Here is a 21,892-nt window from a genome sequence, read left to right on the forward strand (position 1 = left end):
ACGCTACGCATCCAAAGATGTAACTACGCCAGGCCACGCTACGCATCCAAAGATGTAACTACGCCAGGCCACGCTACGCATCCAAAGATGCAGCTACGCCAGGCCACGCTACGCATCCAAAGATGTAGCTACGCCAGGCCACGCTACGCATCCAAAGATGTAACTACGCCAGGCCACGCTACGCATCCAAAGATGTAACTACGCCAGGCCACGCTTCCCATCCAAAGATGTAACTACGCCAGGCCACGCTACGCATCCAAAGATGTAACTACGCCAGGCCACGCTACGCATCCAAAGATGTAACTACGCCAGGCCACGCTACGCATCCAAAGATGCAGCTACGCCAGGCCACGCTACGCATCCAAAGATGTAGCTACGCCAGGCCACGCTACGCATCCAAAGATGTAACTACGCCAGGCCACGCTACGCATCCAAAGATGTAACTACGCCAGGCCACGCTTCCCATCCAAAGATGTAACTACGCCAGGCCACGCTTCGCATCCAAAGATGTAACTACGCCAGGCCACGCTACGCATCCAAAGATGTAACTACGCCAGGCCACGCTTCGCATCCAAAGATGTAGCTACGCCAGGCCACGCTACGCATCCAAAGATGTAACTACGCCAGGCCACGCTTCGCATCCAAAGATGTAACTACGCCAGGCCACGCTACGCATCCAAAGATGTAACTACGCCAGGCCACGCTTCGCATCCAAAGATGTAGCTACGCCAGGCCACGCTTCGCATCCAAAGATGTAACTACGCCAGGCCACGCTACGCATCCAAAGATGTAACTACGCCAGGCCACGCTACGCATCCAAAGATGTAGCTACGCCAGGCCACGCTACGCATCCAAAGATGTAACTACGCCAGGCCACGCTTCCCATCCAAAGATGTAGCTACGCCAGGCCACGCTACGCATCCAAAGATGTAACTACGCCAGGCCACGCTTCCCATCCAAAGATGTAACTACGCCAGGCCACGCTACGCATCCAAAGATGTAACTACGCCAGGCCACGCTTCCCATCCAAAGATGTAACTACGCCAGGCCACGCTACGCATCCAAAGATGTAACTACGCCAGGCCACGCTACGCATCCAAAGATGTAGCTACGCCAGGCCACGCTACGCATCCAAAGATGTAACTACGCCAGGCCACGCTTCGCATCCAAAGATGTAGCTACGCCAGGCCACGCTACGCATCCAAAGATGTAACTACGCCAGGCCACGCTTCGCATCCAAAGATGTAGCTACGCCAGGCCACGCTTTGCATCCAAAGATGTAGCAACGCCAGGCCACGCTTCCCATCCAAAGATGTAGCTACGCCAGGCCACGCTTCGCATCCAAAGATGTAACTACGCCAGGCCACGCTTCGCATCCAAAGATGTAACTACGCCAGGCCACGCTTCGCATCCAAAGATGTAGCAACGCCAGGCCACGCTTCCCATCCAAAGATGTAACTACGCCAGGCCACGCTTCGCATCCAAAGATGTAACTACGCCAGGCCACGCTTCGCATCCAAAGATGTAACTACGCCAGGCCACGCTTCGCATCCAAAGATGTAACTACGCCAGGCCACGCTACGCATCCAAAGATGTAGCTACGCCAGGCCACGCTTCGCATCCAAAGATGTAGCTACGCCAGGCCACGCTTCGCATCCAAAGATGTAGCTACGCCAGGCCACGCTACGCATCCAAAGATGTAACTACGCCAGGCCACGCTTCGCATCCAAAGATGTAACTACGCCAGGCCACGCTACGCATCCAAAGATGTAACTACGCCAGGCCACGCTTCGCATCCAAAGATGTAGCTACGCCAGGCCACGCTACGCATCCAAAGATGTAACTACGCCAGGCCACGCTTCGCATCCAAAGATGTAACTACGCCAGGCCACGCTACGCATCCAAAGATGTAACTACGCCAGGCCACGCTTCGCATCCAAAGATGTAGCTACGCCAGGCCACGCTTCGCATCCAAAGATGTAACTACGCCAGGCCACGCTTCCCATCCAAAGATGTAGCTACGCCAGGCCACGCTACGCATCCAAAGATGTAACTACGCCAGGCCACGCTACGCATCCAAAGATGTAACTACGCCAGGCCACGCTACGCATCCAAAGATGCAGCTACGCCAGGCCACGCTACGCATCCAAAGATGTAGCTACGCCAGGCCACGCTACGCATCCAAAGATGTAACTACGCCAGGCCACGCTACGCATCCAAAGATGTAACTACGCCAGGCCACGCTTCCCATCCAAAGATGTAACTACGCCAGGCCACGCTTCGCATCCAAAGATGTAACTACGCCAGGCCACGCTACGCATCCAAAGATGTAACTACGCCAGGCCACGCTTCGCATCCAAAGATGTAGCTACGCCAGGCCACGCTACGCATCCAAAGATGTAACTACGCCAGGCCACGCTTCGCATCCAAAGATGTAACTACGCCAGGCCACGCTACGCATCCAAAGATGTAACTACGCCAGGCCACGCTTCGCATCCAAAGATGTAGCTACGCCAGGCCACGCTTCGCATCCAAAGATGTAACTACGCCAGGCCACGCTACGCATCCAAAGATGTAACTACGCCAGGCCACGCTACGCATCCAAAGATGTAGCTACGCCAGGCCACGCTACGCATCCAAAGATGTAACTACGCCAGGCCACGCTTCCCATCCAAAGATGTAGCTACGCCAGGCCACGCTACGCATCCAAAGATGTAACTACGCCAGGCCACGCTTCCCATCCAAAGATGTAACTACGCCAGGCCACGCTACGCATCCAAAGATGTAACTACGCCAGGCCACGCTTCCCATCCAAAGATGTAGCTACGCCAGGCCACGCTACGCATCCAAAGATGTAACTACGCCAGGCCACGCTTCCCATCCAAAGATGTAACTACGCCAGGCCACGCTACGCATCCAAAGATGTAACTACGCCAGGCCACGCTTCGCATCCAAAGATGTAACTACGCCAGGCCACGCTTCGCATCCAAAGATGTAACTACGCCAGGCCACGCTACGCATCCAAAGATGTAACTACGCCAGGCCACGCTACGCATCCAAAGATGTAACTACGCCAGGCCACGCTACGCATCCAAAGATGTAGCTACGCCAGGCCACGCTTCGCATCCATAGATGTAGCTACTCCAGGCCACGCTTCGCATCCAAAGATGTAACTACGCCAGGCCACGCTTCGCATCCAAAGATGCAGCTACGCCAGGCCACACTTCACATCCAAAGATGTAGCTACACCAGGCCACGCTTCGCATCCCGGACAAAACTAGATGTTGGAACCTAGCTCCTTCCAGGAACACCGCTCAAAATGAGTTAACATAGCAGATCTACAAGTTCACAATGTATTGCAATAGATTGGCTATCTTCACTATTTTTAAATAGAGCTTAAGCGGTAAATTCAAAATGTATTTTTTGTAACTTTTGGTCCCGGGGGTCCCTTCCTCGAAATGTAATGGAGTAAAAAGTACAATTTGTCTTTGAAATGTAGGGGAGTGAAAAGTCACAAGCTTTCCAAAAAAGAAATACACAAGTACTGATACTCAAAGAATTTACACAGTACAGTACAGTACTCAAGCAAATGTACTTGCTGTCCACCACCGCTGAATATTTGCCATAATAATTGTCCAGATACAAAGGGAGGAGCCCAGGGTCTCCTTGGGTGTTGGGAATGTGTGGGTTGGGGTTGATAAGCATGTGTTTCCTTGTGTGCTGTCAGGTGGTGGTGGTGATAAAACAGAGAACAATCCATCATTGCTTTATATTCAAGACAAGTAAAGTAAAAGCGCCATAGACGATGAGAGCTGAGAGCAGGTGAAGCAGACAATCGCCCCCAAGAATACTTAAACTCAATTTTTCTTCCTCTGAGCTCTCAGGTTTCGACCCGGGACAATAATGGCCTTGCTGTCCACAAAAGCCCCACCAGTGTCTGTGAGAGTCAGACACACTGTAGGTATCACTGCATACTAAGCATATTGTGAGAGTCAGACACACTGTAGGTATCACTGCATACTAAGACACACTGTAGGTATCACTGCATACTAAGCATATTGTGAGAGTCAGACACACTGTAGGTATCACTGCATACTAAGCATATTGTGAGAGTCAGACACACTGTAGGTATCACTGCATACTAAGCATATTGTGAGAGTCAGACACACTGTAGGTATCACTGCATACTAAGCATATTGTGAGAGTCAGACACACTGTAGGTATCACTGCATACTAAGCATATTGTGAGTCAGACACACTGTAGGTATCACTGCATACTAAGCATATTGTGAGAGTCAGACACACTGTAGGTATCACTGCATACTAAGCATATTGTGAGAGTCAGACACACTGTAGGTATCACTGCATACTAAGCATATTGTGAGAGTCAGACACACTGTAGGTATCACTGCATACTAAGCATATTGTGAGAGTCAGACACACTGTAGGTATCACTGCATACTAAGCATATTGTGAGAGTCAGACACACTGTAGGTATCACTGCATACTAAGCATATTGTGAGAGTCAGACACACTGTAGGTATCACTGCATACTAAGTGTCTGTGAGAGTCAGACACACTGTAGGTATCACTGCATACTAAGCATATTGGAGCACTCAGAAGGTATGTGGGGAATAAGTCACTGTTCCTATCCTATCTACATATTATGATGACACAAAGTTTAGTTCACAACTTCAGTTTTTGCAGTGGTGCAATTGTTTGATGGCGGAATAGATTCTAGCATTTCAAAACGTATCAAATGACACTGTCCTGAAAACCTCCCCAACGAGGATGGACATTGTCCGTAGAATTGTCAATGAGATGTTATCTCTGATCTGTTGCTGTTATCAACATTTGCACAGTAAATAAAAAACAGTTATCTTGGAGCAACACAAACCGACAACAGACAGCAGACACACAATAGACAGATCCATCGAACTTAAAGGGGAAGACCACCCATTTTCAATATTGAACTATGTCATTAATATACCTTAGTGGAGTTGTGTGGAAATAGAAAAAAAGTTCCCCCCCTTCTGTGTAGCCTAGAACTGGAGGATTGATTTTTGGGTTTGTATTGTAAAGTACAACGTGATGACATCACACGTTGTACTTTACAATACAAACCCCAAAATCAATCCTCCAGTTCTAAGCAACACAGAAGGGGGGGAACTTTTTTTCTATTTCCACACAACTCCTCTAAGTTATATTAATGACATAGTTCAATATTGAAAATGGGTGGTCTTCCCCTTTAAGTGAAAGGCCTTGAGGTCCATTCCCCTTGTCAGAAATAATCAGAGATAATTAGTGATTCAAAATGATGCATAATCATGATCCATAATCATAAGCCAACTGATTCTATCAAGCAAACCGTTAATGGCTGAGGACGAGCCAGGAGCAGACAGACAGGCGGTGGTATAAATTAAAATAAACCTGATATCCTTGGGGGCAAACAAACCTCAGAGAAGCGCACGTCTGTACATATTTCAGTCCTGCATTGATTAATGACGGTAATAATTTAATTTGAGAGCGCCACTCACACTGCCACAAGAGAACCCAAACCCTCTCATGAAACTTTTAACTTTTTATCATAGTCTTTAAAATTGGGTCCTTAATCATATTGAAACAAAAGTCAAAGGCTACACTATCGCTTTCAACAATACAATGAAGGCTCTTCTCTGGCTGAAGCCTTTTAACGGTCCACAGTACCAACACTGTGGAATCCAACCAACATGATTCATGAGTATTTCATGAGCTTGTCAACACTGCTTTAAGGCCCTAGACATAATGCAAATATGACAGCTCACTGCAGAACAAAGGGCCACAGGGGCACTAAGAGATGTCATAAAGTATGACCCCCTCTTGGCAGCACCTTCAGATACCATAAATAACGTCCCTTGTGGCACTAATAATACAACCATCGCCAGCTTTAACATTAGTTCTGTCTTCCGCATGTAAACTAAGCTCTGCTGACAATAAACAAAAGCTTTTTTTTTTATCACGTGACATGTACAGTAGAATGACAGAATGTGATGGATATATCATATTTTATAGAAGTATACAACACTAAAATAGGCCTACCCCCAACTTCAGAAATGAGGAGATGATAGGATGTCATAAGCCAATAACAACGGTACATAAACTATTCATATAATACTCAATTGAATCAGCAAATCTGTGAAATTGCTTTCCCAACATCTATGCATATTTAAAATTCTGTGAGCCAAGTCATTCAGAGCATTATACTATAACCATTAACTCATTCACTGCCAATTCTGTGTTTTTCCGGAATTTTATGTTTTTTTACCACAGTGCCAATCCTGTTACTTTTTAGCATTTTCCAAAACTAGCGATAAGCCCCAGCTGGTGTAAAAGAATTGGAAACACCCTGGAACCGCTCCATCAACTTCCTGTTTATTATTTTCACAGAATCACCATTTTCCCCAATCTGTGTCACGCCATGTAATGGCGGATGGTGGAGGAGTTTATAGTCAGTGATAGATATTGATTGCAATGGCCAAATGAGTCGCTTTTTGCTTCGCTTTTTTGTCCACCGACTGTCCCTCCGTCTGTCTGTCTGTCTGTCTGTCTGTCTGTCTGTCTGTCTGTCTGTCTGCCAGCCACATCAAACTTTTGGCCCTACTCATATCTCTGCCACCGTTGCCCCTATCCATGCCGCACACATACTCCTTGGCTGGCAAACCACAACCTCCAGCCTTCTCACATGGTTCTCTTCTAGAGCCACCATGAGGCCGATTTTTGCAAAACACATTTTTGGACACTGCTCCAACAGATTTTGCCCTAAAATCACGCAAAGCGGTACACAGTATCTCATGTCATCTACATGGATCTGTCCCATTTCCCATATTCCCTCCTGATTGGCTACGATTGCCTTCTAAAGTTTGTCTATGCGACCTGACGGGCGCTTATCTCCTGATTAGGGAGACTTACTGGTTTGTTATGTGAAAGTCCTATGACGTCTATGACATCTGACAGTATACCCTTTTATGCCCATACATGGAGATCCCTTTCTGTAGAACCAGCCACACAGATATGGGCTGTCTTCAGGGCTCGAGACTAACGGCATCCCTACGTCCCAGGGACTTAAATATATGTGTTCGGGACGCAAATGAATCTCCCCTGGGACGCATTCGGGACGTAGAGGATTTTTTTGAGCCAACGGCGCATATCAATGTCACTGCTCAAACCATGGTGTGCAAACTCGCAGCATGAGACTCACAGAAAATGAATAGGCTATGATGTAAACAGAATGTTTAAGAAGTTACCACAGGCAGTGCTGATCATCCTTTTCAGGTACTTAGTTGCTAAAATGCTGCGCAATTTGAAGAGATTAACTAGCAGAATGAGGCAGAGAACAGACTGTCTGGGTTACAACTAGTGGAAAATACCCGATCTACAAGCTGTGGCTGAGAGATAAATCTTAGCATCCCCGCCCCCTGCTTCGCCTCGTAACATTATATGATTTGGATTGTGATTATTAATGAAAATGTAAAACGGAACACTGTCAATGCACCAAGCACAGACACATAGCCTACGTTTAGTGAGCAGCACGAGCAGTTGTTTGGATATTGGAGTAGGACACATTGTAATTAAATCAACGGTTTGTTTAACTTTTGTCATCTCTATAAACCTATAGCCTATATTCCCAATTACAAGACGTTATGTGAATATGTTCGTCTAATCGTCTAATCAACTTCATCACAACCAGCCGTGAGCCGTGCAAGCTGGCATTCATTTTACAAAGTTCCCGTGCCGTGTGTGGCAGCTTATTTTCTCCAGTCCAGTAGTGTCTCTAAAACTCTCAAAAACAACCGGTCCACTCATAATAAATAACTCCATTTCGGCAACAGTTCATCTGAATCGCTTGCTGTGAAGCACAGAGCAGACTGCACGCGTCTGCACTCTCCACTCGATGAAGCGTGGATGGCACTAACTCTATGGGATGGCACTGGTTATACTTCCTGTCAGTACGACGGTGTTGTGCGGTGCGGTGAGCATATAGACGATCTAAAAGCCCTCAAAGCCCTGAGGATGCGCGTAGTTGTAGGGTTGTAGATTAGCGCGCAACACGTTCGTACGGACAAAGTACAAACCCAGTTTTACCGTAATTCCTCCAACAGTCGTGCATGATTGGTTCTTTAGTTTACCGTATATGACAATCACACCAGCAAACTGGCTGAGGTAAGATTTTTAGAAGCCACAAATGACAGTATAAAAATAGAAAGGATTGTCAAGCCAATTTCACCAGCAGCAACAACAACAAAAACAACAACAACAACAATATAAAAACAATAACAATAATAATAAATATTATTATAATAGTAATACTAATAGGCCTGCAATAATTTATTATTATTTTTATTATTTTTTGGGACGGATTACATTCATTTGGGGACGGTTCAATTTGTATTTTGGGACGGTCCCGGGACGTAGGTGAAAAAAGTTAGTCTGGAGCCCTGGCTGTCTTGGCCATATTTATTGGCCCTAAGGATTCTGTTAGTGTGGTATGTGGCCGATGTGGCATCCATATATGGGCATTCCCATATGAAGTCCTGTTAGATATGGGCTTAATATTGATGACATCAGGGAACTCCATTTATGGGCATAAAAGGGATTCTGATAGTGTGATACAGTATCACAATGAAGCCAGAGTGTGATGTCAATGCGGAAAACCCATTCTGTTAAGAGTGGTTCCCCTGACATCACAGTGACATCAGAGCATGATGTCAGAGCGACCACAGTGTCAGGCGTTATAGACAGAGATACATACATACCGTACATACGGACAAGCTTTGACCGTTCACATACTAATCTGCGACCTACGGTCGCCATAACAGTACTGTACATTAGAGGTCTTCACGGGTCCAATTTGAACTACCCGAACCCAAAAGGACCCGGGGGAAATGGACCCGGACCCATATGGCCCCGTCTATCATTTGGAATTTGAGAACCGTTACCCGATCAGCCCCGAGACGTGATGGATCCGATCCGAACGGCCCCGCCTGTTATTAGAAAAATTGGATCCGATACCCGAGCAGAACGAGAGATCCGAGACCCGAACCTGTCGCCCCGAAATGAAAGAATGCCAACGTTATTATATTAAGAGTTGTATCAGACATATTTCTTACCTAACGTCGCCACGGTGCTGCTGTTGCTGTCAGCGGCGCTGTGCCTCTCGCTCTCGCCAAAAGATGATCTTTTCCCAGACCAGTAAGTCAATGCGGACAGTTTGTAAATACAAATAAATCCATGTTTTTATTCCTTCTTCTTTGCCTAGCCAATGCTAATGCTATCGTTTTCTGTCGCATGTGTTGTTCATTATATCTTTCTGCTTTGAGTGTCCATTTTGCTCTGCAGAGCATGACAACACGCAATGACAACTCCATTGTAAACCGTTAACCAAAACGTTACGTTAATATCTTTGATAATAATAACAATCCAACTGATACAGTCAGTGTTGTTGTGACTGAGTGAGTTCTACTTCTCAGTTCTCACAACCAATGCAACAGATTACATGCTGCATCTTTAGTGCCATCGTGTGGCGTTATCTATTTGGTGCAGTTGTTGCGTTCACTTTCACTTCAATCTCGGCCTGTCTCGGCTCCACTCGGGTAACAGGAGATACCCGGGGAACCGGGGCAGACGGCCCCGGCCCCGGCCCGCCCCGCGGTAAAAGCTCGAAAACGGCCCCGTTACCCGGCTCGGTTCGGTTCGGATCGCGGGTAATTTCGGATCTCGGGCAGGTCCGAAGACCTCTACTGTACATGAACTATGAACAACAGGTATTCATACAATACTCAATTGAATCAGCGGGTCTGTGAAATCAACATGATCACTTTTGTGTACATCTATGCATATTTAAAATGGTGTTATTTTCAGAACATTAACCATTTATACCCTCTATACTTAGCAGGTCAGAGTGACTTATTGTCAGTATTGCCAGGAACGAGGGTGTCTGATGGATTCCAATGCACCACTGATAGATGGACTGCTGAGGTGGAGCGCAACACCTACTATCAGCTTATCTGACTATTTTCCCAAACTGTGCCTTTTACAGGCTTGTAGAATGGCTATTTCAGTGAATGTTCCCCCCAGAATAGGGATGCTATAGTGTATAAGTGCTTAAAGCAGTTAGTCAACTAAAAATATCCTCTGTACTAGTTAGTCCACTATTGGACGAAGGAACTGCTCAAGTGTAAATCAGGTTCAGCCATCGCAGGCCGTGACACTTTTACGTCGAAGTTGTGTAAATGATAGGAATAGGTGCAGGCATTCTGTCTTGCAGCACTGATGACTCTACTCTGAGTGCTGCTGAACTGCCAGAGCCAGAGAACAGACTGAGACCTCTGCCTCCAGCTGCCTCCAGCTCCATCAATATGGATTATGGAAGGAAGTCCTCGTTCAATTTGACCAAGTTAGGGAAGTTCACCTGAGGATGCAGCACACAACACAACACTCTCTCTCTCTCTCTCTCTCTTTCTCTCTCTCTCTTTTTCTCTCTCTCTCTCTACCACTGCCCCCTCCTCTTTCTCCCATCTCTCAGTTCACACTGCTAACTTTGCAAGGGTATCAACTGGTGCAATAATATCCAACCTGGCAATGATTTGGATTCTCTCTTTTCCTTCCCACAGACAACAACAGTTAAGGAGCAATTCAAAAACAACAAAACAATGTTGCTGCTGGTGTGGAAAGCACTATGGATTAAAAATCAACTAATGCTAAAAAGCTTCTTGACAATAAATATGACCAAAGAAATGCAATTTGTTCAACTAGTCCCCAACATGACAGCTGCCACGTAGAAAACAGATTTGATTGATATATCTAGTATTTTATTCCTTAAATGATTGCTGCTTAATCTTGCGGTGTAATTAGCCCCATACAATTTTACTTTGTGCAGCTGATGTCAAAATCAGTGGTTCTCAAAGTGAGGGCCAGAGACCCTCATGGTTCCTGGAGGAGGTTAAAAATGTACCCTTACAGATCTGTAACTCTGAGAGTGTACAAAAGGAACCAAATGGACCTGTATGTGTAACTGGGTTATTGGGGACCCTGGATAAATATAACATTTTGGATTATCCCCATAAACATGGTGTTAAAGAGCCAGAGTTTTGTGACGCTCAGGCTGAAGCAATGACCCCGTGTGGTATGGTGCCAGGAGACCCAGGGCTGTACTGTATGTGCTGTGGAAGCATCAGCTTTTAAAAGGCTAAATTTAACCCCCCAGAGTCTTGGCCTTGGTATGCAGATGGCTTCCAGAACAACATAAACTCCAAATAAGCCCCGGGGGCTGCTACATAGGGTGAATGGAAGAGGACTGCATGTGGATCACCTGGGTGCCTTTAAGCACTTAAAACCTACATACTTTGTTGACAGGGGTCTCCCAGGGATCTATACTGGGTCTCCTCCTTTTCTCTCTCTCTCTGCACTAAATCTATAAGCTCACAACAAGTCCTGTTGCCATGCATTGTGAGCTTGCAGAACTGCTACTTTCGGTGAACATTTGGTGAAGGTTTAGCAGAATGTTCACTTATTAAGAGATGCACCAAAATAGGGATGCTGGGGTTGATTGCGTACTATTGATGCACATTTAAATTAATTCTTGAGGTTGGTTACCATAATCTATTATATCTATAAATATTTTGAGATATTTTGATTGGCAGGACTTTGTTATACAGATCATTAGACCCAGAGCAATAATCACCCTATCTCCCAGACTCCCTCCCCCATCAGAGTTCAGAGTTTTAATGAATGCAGAATTATGTGCAAGATGTAATTTCCAATAAATTAGTTAACTTCATTTAATTGACGTTTAAAAAAGAATTAATGACAAATAGTTTGACATATTTTGATTGGCAGGACATTGTTATAACGATCATTAGACCTAGAGCAATAATACACCAATCTTCCCGACTCCCTCCCGAGTCAGATTTCAGAGTTTTAATTAATTTGGAAGTATGTTATTAGCTGTATATTAGGTAACGGGCACACTGCCAGTGTGCCCGTGATCACCCTCCCCTGTGCCACTGTTGGCACCTGTGCTGCCTACCCCTGATCTAAACTGACAAGTCCCCTTTCTCAGTTCTCCTACAATTCCCATGGTGCATTTCACAAGCAAGCATCAGCCTGGTATGCCCATTATGTTTTATGGCACACCCAGTATTGGGAAAGATCACTTTCTACATGAACTAGTTAAGTTTACAAATTTAAAATGAACTACCGGTAGTTCAGTTCATAGTTCAAAATTCCAATTTTTGAACTAAAGGTTAATGGTTTAAAAAATGAACTAGTTTAGTTATTTTGTATTTTCTTCTTCTTTTTTCCTTTTTTCCCCCATTGAGGCCCACAATGTTTAGGTGCCCACTCTTCCTGCAGCCCTTTGCAATGTGAATTGAATCCATTATTCTTTCCCACGTTGCTTCGTGAAGGCAAAAGTAAAACATCCCACATGATACATCACATACTGCAAGTTTCTGCATGGTGAAAATAGCAGATCTCACTACGTGTTGCGGATGCGACGTGTTGTGAGCTTGCAGATCAGCTATTTTTGCATGGTTGTGTTACTGTTGCTGGTCGAGGAGGCAATGCATTGCACACACAACGCTTCAACTTCAAGCAACCCTCGACCAGGCAGACAGACAAGCGCCAATGAATCGTCGGCCGTGTATGGCTCCCTATTAATCAGCCCGGTGATTACGGGGCGTTGTGTGGCTAGGGGCAACTAGTGAAATGTGAAATCTCAACCCACAACACAAAGAAAGACGAGAAAGACGACAAGCGACGGGGAGCGGCCGCCAAGGAGCCGACGAGCTCCGTTCATGAACGGCAGAATGAACGCGTTCAGAATAAACGTTCATCAAGCGGAAATAAAGAACGTTCCGTTCACGTCTGTCAAAAATATGAACGAGATTCAGGCACAACACTGGGCACAGCATTATATAAACCCGATTCATTTATTCTGAACTCAAGACCGCTATTGTACCATAAACACGGTGAACAAGGACAATATCATAGCAATTTGGGTATCAACTACAAACCAGGAATTAAGAGCCGTAGTTTTCACATTCACCATACATACTTTTTAGCACAACCAGACTATAATTTCAGATACAGAACACTGCTCGTGGAATGACTGCTAATGGAATAGCCTTATAGAGATTGTGTTGAAAATTGTCAGATGGTGGCAGAACTACTTTTTGTACTTGATCAGCTATGTTCAGCTAAAGCTTTCCCCACAATAGAACTACGTATTGTACTTGATCAGCTATTTTCAGCTAAAGCTTTCCCCACAATAGAACTACGTATTGTACTTGATCAGCTATTTTCAGCTAAAGCTTTCTCCACAATAGAACTACGTATTGTACTTGATCATTTTCAGCTAAAGCTTTCCCCACAATAGAACTACGTATTGTACTTGATCATTTTCAGCTAAAGCTTAAAGCTTTCCCCACAATAGCAGACAACTAAAAAAAGACACTAGTATAGAGCCTTGAGGGACTCCGCTCAACCATATGGGGTTTAAGAGGTTAAAGGAGTAGTTCACCCCCAAAATGCCTCTTTTTCATTGATTATTCACACCATGGAGACTTTAGTTCAATAATATTCTTTTGAATTTGTCGCATTCCTAAGACAAAAAGAAATATTATAGTACATATAATATGGGGTCCCAAATGCATTTGGGTCCCCATACGGAATCAATGGGGGTACGGTACATTTATTGTAATAAAGGTATTGTCTTAGGAATGCGACAAAAAACAAAATATTATTGAACTAAAGTGTAGATGGCATGAGTAATCAATAGAACAACATTCATTTCGGGGGTGAACTACTCCTTTAAGTAAAAGTAACACTACCACAATACAAAAAATTACCAAAGTAAAAATAGGGTATGAAATTACAAAAATAAAAAAAAAAGCTAATCTACAAGCTCACAACATGTCGTGTCACGATGCGTTGCTTGTAGATCAGCTATTTTCAAATAGCCAAAGTATAAAAAAGTTCTGAAGTGGTTAACATTTTAATAATCTAAATCTGCAAAGTAGCTGGTAACTAAAGTTTTCAAATGATTGTAGAGGAGTAAAAAGCACAATATTTGCCTCAGAGATGTAATGGAGAATAAGTCCTATTTAAAAATTGAAATACTCAAGAAAAGTAAACGTGCCTCAAAATTGTACTTAAAGTAAAGTACTTAAGTAAATGTACTTAGTTACTTTACACCAGTGAAAATTGTGTCCCTTTCAGTGTAGAGCAGTGTTAAGCTTCAACTGACTGTAAAAAAGCTTACGTTTAGAGTAAATTCAGCAAAGCAGCGCAGTTCTTATATGAAAATACAGTTTGACATATGTAACTAAGATGTGTTTTGGTTGATTTTGAGTGTGATCACCTTCCTTCAAATAGGAAGACCAGATGGTCCACATGTAATTCAATCATGGCAATGGTAGAAATAGTGTAAGAGAGAACATTGGCCACCATTTCCAATTAGCACTGCGACTAGATAGCCTATTACTAACGCACTTGAAATAACATCATAATTGACAGATCAGTGTGAAAAGGTAACTCAATTATTTAATGCTGAGCTTAACTTGTAGGATTTTAGGGTACTTCATTACTTCTAAGCAGAGAGAATGGCCGATATACAAGCTCACTCTGCGCCACATCGCAACGTGTTGTGAGATTGTAGATCGGCTATTTTCACTAATTTTGAACATGAACAGGAATTATTATTTTTGCTGCTGCTCTTGCATTTTGTGATGGAGAACAACAATCATCTTCACAACAAAAACAATGAGAGAATCTATCTTGAATTCTTTTGAATAGGCCTATTTTTACCATCACCACTTGAAACTGACCCGTTGCACATCAATGATTGTATCTCTAGATACCACAATGGCCATGACACCAACTGAAGTGAGCGGTGCTTAGGGCTGTCACAATTATTACATAAACGTCTAATCGCAATTATTTGACATAATCGCAAATATTTTGTCATAATCGTCATAATCGTGAATGTTGAAGAATGTTCATACATTTACAAACATTTTCAGAAATAGCGGATTTTTTAAGTAGTAAGTTGTCAAATATGTCAGTAATTTCTTTGTATATTTAGGTTATGTGTCATATCTACCATGTACAACTTCAAAGCCTAAAAGCCAAACAGAAATGTAATTATCAACGACAAAAACACAATTAAATCGTTAATCGCCAATTATTTGAGTGACAATTAATCGTCATGTAAAATGTCATATCGTGACAACCCTAGCGGTGCTCGCTTCACAGTTCACACTAGAAAATACTGTTCCTGAAGAAACAGTGTGGGTTCAACAAGCACGCTACTGTAAGTACAGTATGATGATGTTGTATGATGATTTATGATGATGTATAGAACCACATGATATTGTTATATTGTCCAATCAGAAAAGGGACATACGGATAGAATAGAAAAACCACATGTTGAGCTGTCAGAGATGAAGATTATAGATGTTATTCAAAAGCCCCTTTTCCACTGCAAGGTGGAACCAGAACTTTCAGGAACCTGAACCTATTTTTTTGGTTCTGGTTTTGTTTCCATTGCGTACGGCCCGGTTCCAGACGAGGTTCCTGCCTGGAACCTTTTTTATGTCCTGCTCCTGAGGTAGAACTAAACTTATGTTTACATATAACCAGTTAGTTCTGATTATAGGTAAACACAAGCAGAATAATTGGTCCCGGAACTTCACAGGTTCTTGAAAGTTCTTGGTTCTGGAAAGTTCTATAGTTCTAGTTCTGGGTCGGCCCTACAGTGGAAATGGTGCTCTTCTCTATAACATCATGAAGTGTGTGAAAGTGGGGTGGGGTGGTGGGGGGGGGGGGGGGGGGGGTGACGTCAAGAACCAGTAGTGACCGGTGGGGAGGGGGGTGGTGGAGGGTGACATCAGGAAGGAGGGATAAGCACAGGCAGGCAGGGGGGAAAAGTGTGAGGTGCCGAAGATCAGCTGGGATAATCCTTTTCACTTTGCGGTAAGAGGTGTGATACAGTCTCCACTCAATGGCTTTACATTATGTCCTTTTGATTTGACGGACAACGTGTCATCACTGCCAGCTCACGCAATGTTACACTTGGACAGCAAGGTGTGCCTCGTGATCAGGAGGGTGTCTCTGGAGAGTTATTGGAAATCACACCGCAGTTCTGGGCGGAGCCGTTTGTTTACACATCCGTCGGCAGGTTAGTTACTCAGAGCGTTAGTTTCACTGAGGTTAAGGTTAAGGTTAGGGTTAGGGTTAGGCATAGTTTTACTGAGGTTAAGGTTAGGGTTAGGGTTAGGCATAGTTTTACTGAGGTTAAGGTTAGGGTTAGGGTTAGGTTTAAGTGATCGCACCTCCGTGCGGTCCAAGCGAACAAAAAGGAGCGCTCCCTAGCGCCAGTTCAGCCAATCAAAAGCTTCCATGGGCGGGGTTTGCCTGGAGCTGTGGTGTGATTTCCAATAACGCGTCTCTGGAGCCCTCCAATGTTATGTTAGCTATAACCAAGGTCATGATACACCGGTGTTTCTGAAACTTTCAAATTTCAAGGTCTTCCCTTAATTCTGACAGTGTACAAATGGAACCAAATGGACCCGTCGGTCAGGGTTCATTTGGTTCCATTTGTACACTGTCAGAGTTACAGACTTGTATGGGTCAATTTAGACCCCCCTAAAGGGACCCACAGAGTCCCTGGAATCCACTTTGAGAACCACTGTCATACACCATAACAGTTGGGATAGAGAGGTTTCAGCAGATGTAGCTCATCATGTACTCTCGAACATATCATCTTTTTTCTCATGAAATAATTCCAAATTTTATACTTGACATTGTCATGTAAAATCAAACCTCGGTTCGAAGTGGAGCGGTGAATCTGAGCAGCTATACCCTGTGTGTGTTGCTAAATGCCTAAACTGTAAACTGTGCCTGTGAGTGAGTGGTGAGTGTGCCTGGCCTGCACAAAACAGCGCCCCTCCTTTAACTAGTGTGTTGTGTGTGGCCACTCAAGGTATTGCCAGGCTACGGACACGGCCAGCCACCCAGCCACCCAGCCACCCAGCCAGGGACATACCCACGGACATACCTGTCTATTGGGAGCGCTTTCACCGCTCCAAAAATAGCAGATATAAGCTCACAATGGGTCGAATTGTGAAGTGCTGTGAGCTTGTACAGGCTAACACGGAACAGGTTATTATTTTTTTTACATTTCCTGAAAGGTTTTTGGACCTACAAGGTTTCTGCCTGACAGTGAAGGATGGCATCTGAACATAAGATTATGAGTTCCTCTGAAATGCCATTGGGAAACAGTTTGAGAGAAGAGGGCTCTGCTGATTGGTTCTGTGTAAAAGACAGGCCCTTGTCAATGTCACAACGCCACCACTAAAAACCTTACGTTTCTATTCTGGACCATAACAAAATGAGCAAACTAAACAATGTGTGTCAATATCAGTGTAACGATATAAGTCTTTCCAATAATGTCAAACCAAGAAGTGGTACACAAAGCTCGAGTCATTGTAAAATCCTAGACAGATTATCATCGTGTGTAGAGTAGACTCATACATTTAACTGGAGCTTGGTGCAGGGTCACAACTAAGTTTTCTTTGTGAATCAACCTTGACAACAAGCCTATGTGGTCCTAGGGAAGCCCACGCTTTACAAACTGCTGTTGTCATCAGATAATCAAGATGCCATTGTGACAGTGGCATCCGAGATGCGTGGGTCAGCATATCAACAGCTTGCTGTTGTTAAATGCAGGCTCCAGGTCTGCCAACCAGCCCAGCCCAGCCTATATAGCTCCCTCAGGGCTTCCACATGGGCCAACATCTCAGGGCCGCCGACAACAATCAATAACATAATTCACCGTGACAGAGGCAGGTACAGGTAGGCCAACAAAGTATTTTCAGTTTTCCTGCAGAATAGTTCCAACTCCTGTCGTTGTTAGTTTGCACTGACACATGACAGCTGCCACTGTTTCCCACACAAATGTGTCACAGCCCTGGGTCTGAGCCAGACTTTTGCAGTGTTTGCTTTATTTAGATACAGGACTCAGGAGAGCGCAGAGAGACGGGAGACTGAGGGAAGACATGACAGACAAGACGGACTAGCGACTCGAGGAGCATGTGGTTAGTGGCCGCAGCACTATGCAGGCACCCCAGCCTTATGACACTGTCCCAAAAGGTCTCTTATGGAACTCTTATAGGCTTGTTTTGTACATCAGAGAAACACTTGAGTACCCAGCTTTACAACAAACACCATCATTCTGACTTAAAGCCTATTCCATGTCTCACATTCAGAGACAAATATAGCTTAGCTGGTATTATATTTAAACCGATTATGATGAGAACGACAGTCTTTCAAAAAACCAGGCCCATCTGAGGACCATGTAACTGAAAATCAATGTGTTTAGTCATGTAATATGCCCTGTCAATTAACTACTGAACTTGGGCGATAATAAAGGAACAGGTCTCCTACTGTATGTCAAAAATCTGTGGGGCAATAATTACGTGGTCGCCCCACTGTGATAGCTATTCCCACCACACCAACATACAACCTGTTAGAGGCTATCAATTACAAGCACAACTGCTGTAGCCTACATACAGTATAACTAACCACATCACTGCTGTAGCCTACATACAGTAACTAAACTAACCACATCACTGCTGTAGCCTACATACAGTAACTAAACTAACCACATCACTGCAAGCAATCTGCGTCAAACAAACTAAAATAGTATTATTGCAAAAGGGTGCCTGGAGTGCGAACACCAACTTATTGAAACTCTTCTGCCAACAGCACGAAATTAATCCATAAAAGTAAAAATAGCTTTGCCTGTTTATGTCAAAGGAAATTAACCCACAGGGAATGAAATATCATGCTGCCGAATAGCATTTCACCCACACTGCAACGTATTAGACCACACAAATAAATAACTGTCTGACAGACAGGTATCAAGATAATTAAAACGGTCGTATAAAATGACAGGGACCTTAATCCGTTAAAGTAATTTCGCCCTTTGCACCTGCACATGGAACTCTCATTGACATTCCACAGCCTCGCTGAGGAAGAAGCATCTCGACAGGTGCTCTGACTGAGGGCGAATATGCCGCTCTCCGTCCGTCCGCGCTGGCCGGCGGTTGAGGGTTGAGGCACCTGCGACAAGTTCGCCAGGCGGACCAGAATAATTCACAATTCATGCAAGTGGCAAAACCAGAATAAATAAGAATAAATAACAGCAAACGGTTTTAAAATAAAGTTCAAAATATGTAAACTTGGTCCACTTATTTGGCCATTCGGTCCAAGCAAGCACTATAGTAGGCTATTGGTTGTGGACCAAGCACAGACAGGCTCGTTCCTGATAACGGTAACGGCATAGAACTAACGGTGCCTAAACGCGGAGAGCCCGACGACAATGAATGAATAAATCTTTTTACTTACAGTTCTCAAGAACTGAATCTCATCTTCCCCTTCTCCGCCCTCAGCCATGGCTGTGAAGGAGCCTGCTTAGACTCTGAAAAGCCACTGACTTGTCGGCAGAAACGCGATGCTGTTGCCCCTCAAGCCGATATTAGCGTAGAGCTCATCTCACAGCCATATAGGGCAGACCGGGCAAGCCCACCGCAGCGCACCGCTGATTGTCACTCACTCGTTGCACAGCACCCTGCACCCTCCCTCTGCCTGCACCCTGGTGCCAGCAGCACAGTGCCTGCATGCGGACACACACACACACACACACGCGCGCGCGCGCACGCACGCACGCACGCAGGCACGCACACACACGCACACACACGCACGCACGCAAGCATGCACTCACACACACAGAGAGCGCTCAATGGGAGCACAAGAGGACGAGGCAGGTGATGCTGCTTGCTGCTAGCCATAATAATGCTGACCAACTACTTAAACATACATTCTAACCAAAGTTTAGGAGGATCATTAAAGATGTATCCCAGTCTCTCAATTACACAGTCATGCTATTACACGTTCAAGTGGGCGCGCACGCACGCGCGTTGACTGAGGTCTTTCTTTGATGAGACAAGTCAAATTTGATGCAACGTGTGATGATGAACACTGCCCAGTGCTTTTCTGTTATGCTAGCCTCCCCTACTTATTATAACTCTATGGCTAGCCTACAACAGTGCAGTTATTTTTATTAAATTGATTAATTGAAACCTATTATAGCCATGGGCCTTTATCTAATGAAAGATTTATGGGTTGCTGACTTCTGCAAACAGAAAATAACTTTTAGAATTTTAATTAAAAAAGAAAAAGGCTCCACAAACCATGAAGTGAGATGCTTTTTGAGAGCATCCCAATTGGATTACATATGATAGGCCTATAATATGTATAGCTTACTGGATATATACTGTATATTTTCTGAACTAACAAATAGGCTACCTTATGGAATCAGATTGCAGCCAATATAAACAATAGATAGATACTGTATGGGTCGGGATCATTGGGATGGCTGTGGAAAATAGTTGTAGCCTACTGACTATTTGGGCTATGCCGTTGGAATAGATACATTCAATGAACAAATACAATTAATTACTTCTTTAACACCAGAATGTCCTGGACCAATGATGGGGCCTATAAGTCATAGGCCTACTACTACTGTATTCCCTCAATCAACTATTATAATTGTTTTTTTAAGGTGGCAACAGATGCATGCTGCTACAGCCATCGCTGACATCTAGTGGACTTACTAGCTTATAATGTCAATTTTGTTTTAGGCACAAGTAGACTACCTGAATTTTATAATATCATAATGACATTTGATTTTTGTCTTCGAAGTTGTGTGAGTATAATCAATATCTGTTCAGTGGATAGTTTTCAGAACTAACATTCTATTTAACAAATTTAATCCTGGCGTTATCTATTATGCAGCCCAGTTACCTGAGCTTGCACTTGATGGGAAAGTCAAAAACCCACATGTATACCATATGGTTCTGGTTAATAAAGGGACAATATGGACAAAACACTTAAGCCCATATTACCTCTACTTCTTGTTCCTATATGCACTATATGTATAGCCTACTATATGCCATGTCAGTGGCAATTGTTATTTTTGACCACAGAGTGGGACTGTGGCACTTACATGTACAATTAAGCAATATTATCACATTAAGTGCAGCTAGTTTCTATTTTGGTGAATGTCTTTTATGACAAACAAGAAATGAATGTCAGATATCATTTATCATAATTCATAAGCCCTGTGTGAGCAGCACACTATACTAACCATATAAAATCATGGAGGGCACACACTGTACATTCCTATCTAACAGAAGAGCTCTATGAGTTCATCCTTCTACATCTGCAGGGGTCCAGCTTCCCCCTACCAGGCCCCTCTCAAGCACAGACCGACGCTAACCTCTAACGTGATGGAGGAGGTACCAGCCGAGACAGTGCAGAGCGGTCAAGCAGATCAATTGGGACTCGAGGACTTTAAAGAGCGCCCGACTGTAATGGATTGTTATTCTGAGCTCCGCTGCCCGATAGAATTGATATCTCTGTGCATGAATTGAAAGGATTTCATTGCCATGGGCAATCATCAGGGCATAAAGACCAAGTATACCCAGGGTTATCCGGATAACCAGGATATTTCTGCCAGATCTCCCAGCCTTCACACCCGCAGCAAGAGAAGGAGAAGTATGGAGGGTTTTGGCTGTACCAGCACCCTCCAGCACACTCTCAAGCCATCCCCGGCAACCCCACGGGTAGGACCAAGCAGAAGGAGACTGAAGAAACTGTGGATGATGAGTGCTTCGCCAATGGAGAGCCAGCACCAGGAGTGGGATATAATGGAGCAGAGGCCAGCCATCGCCACACCGATACCCAGAAGAAAGATAGTCACAGGGAAAGCCAGATGGGAGAAAGGCTCTGC

At 44.3% G+C, this 21,892-nt stretch overlaps 1 protein-coding gene across 1 annotated transcript in view; it reads right to left on the reverse strand.

Moving 5' to 3' along the window:
- Positions 1-19,494, reverse strand: part of ryr3 (ryanodine receptor 3) — a gene marked incomplete at both ends in the record, with an annotated part of 321,079 nt that extends 301,585 nt beyond the window's left edge. The window contains 1 exon segment of the mRNA XM_080745085.1: positions 19,447-19,494. Within this exon segment, the coding sequence (XP_080601211.1) occupies positions 19,447-19,494 (48 nt within the window).
- Positions 19,495-21,892: the final 2,398 nt, after the last annotated feature.

Source organism: Nannobrachium achirus, assembly GCF_963921795.1.
Source record: "Nannobrachium achirus genome assembly, chromosome: 16".
Lineage (NCBI taxonomy): Eukaryota > Metazoa > Chordata > Actinopteri > Myctophiformes > Myctophidae > Nannobrachium > Nannobrachium achirus.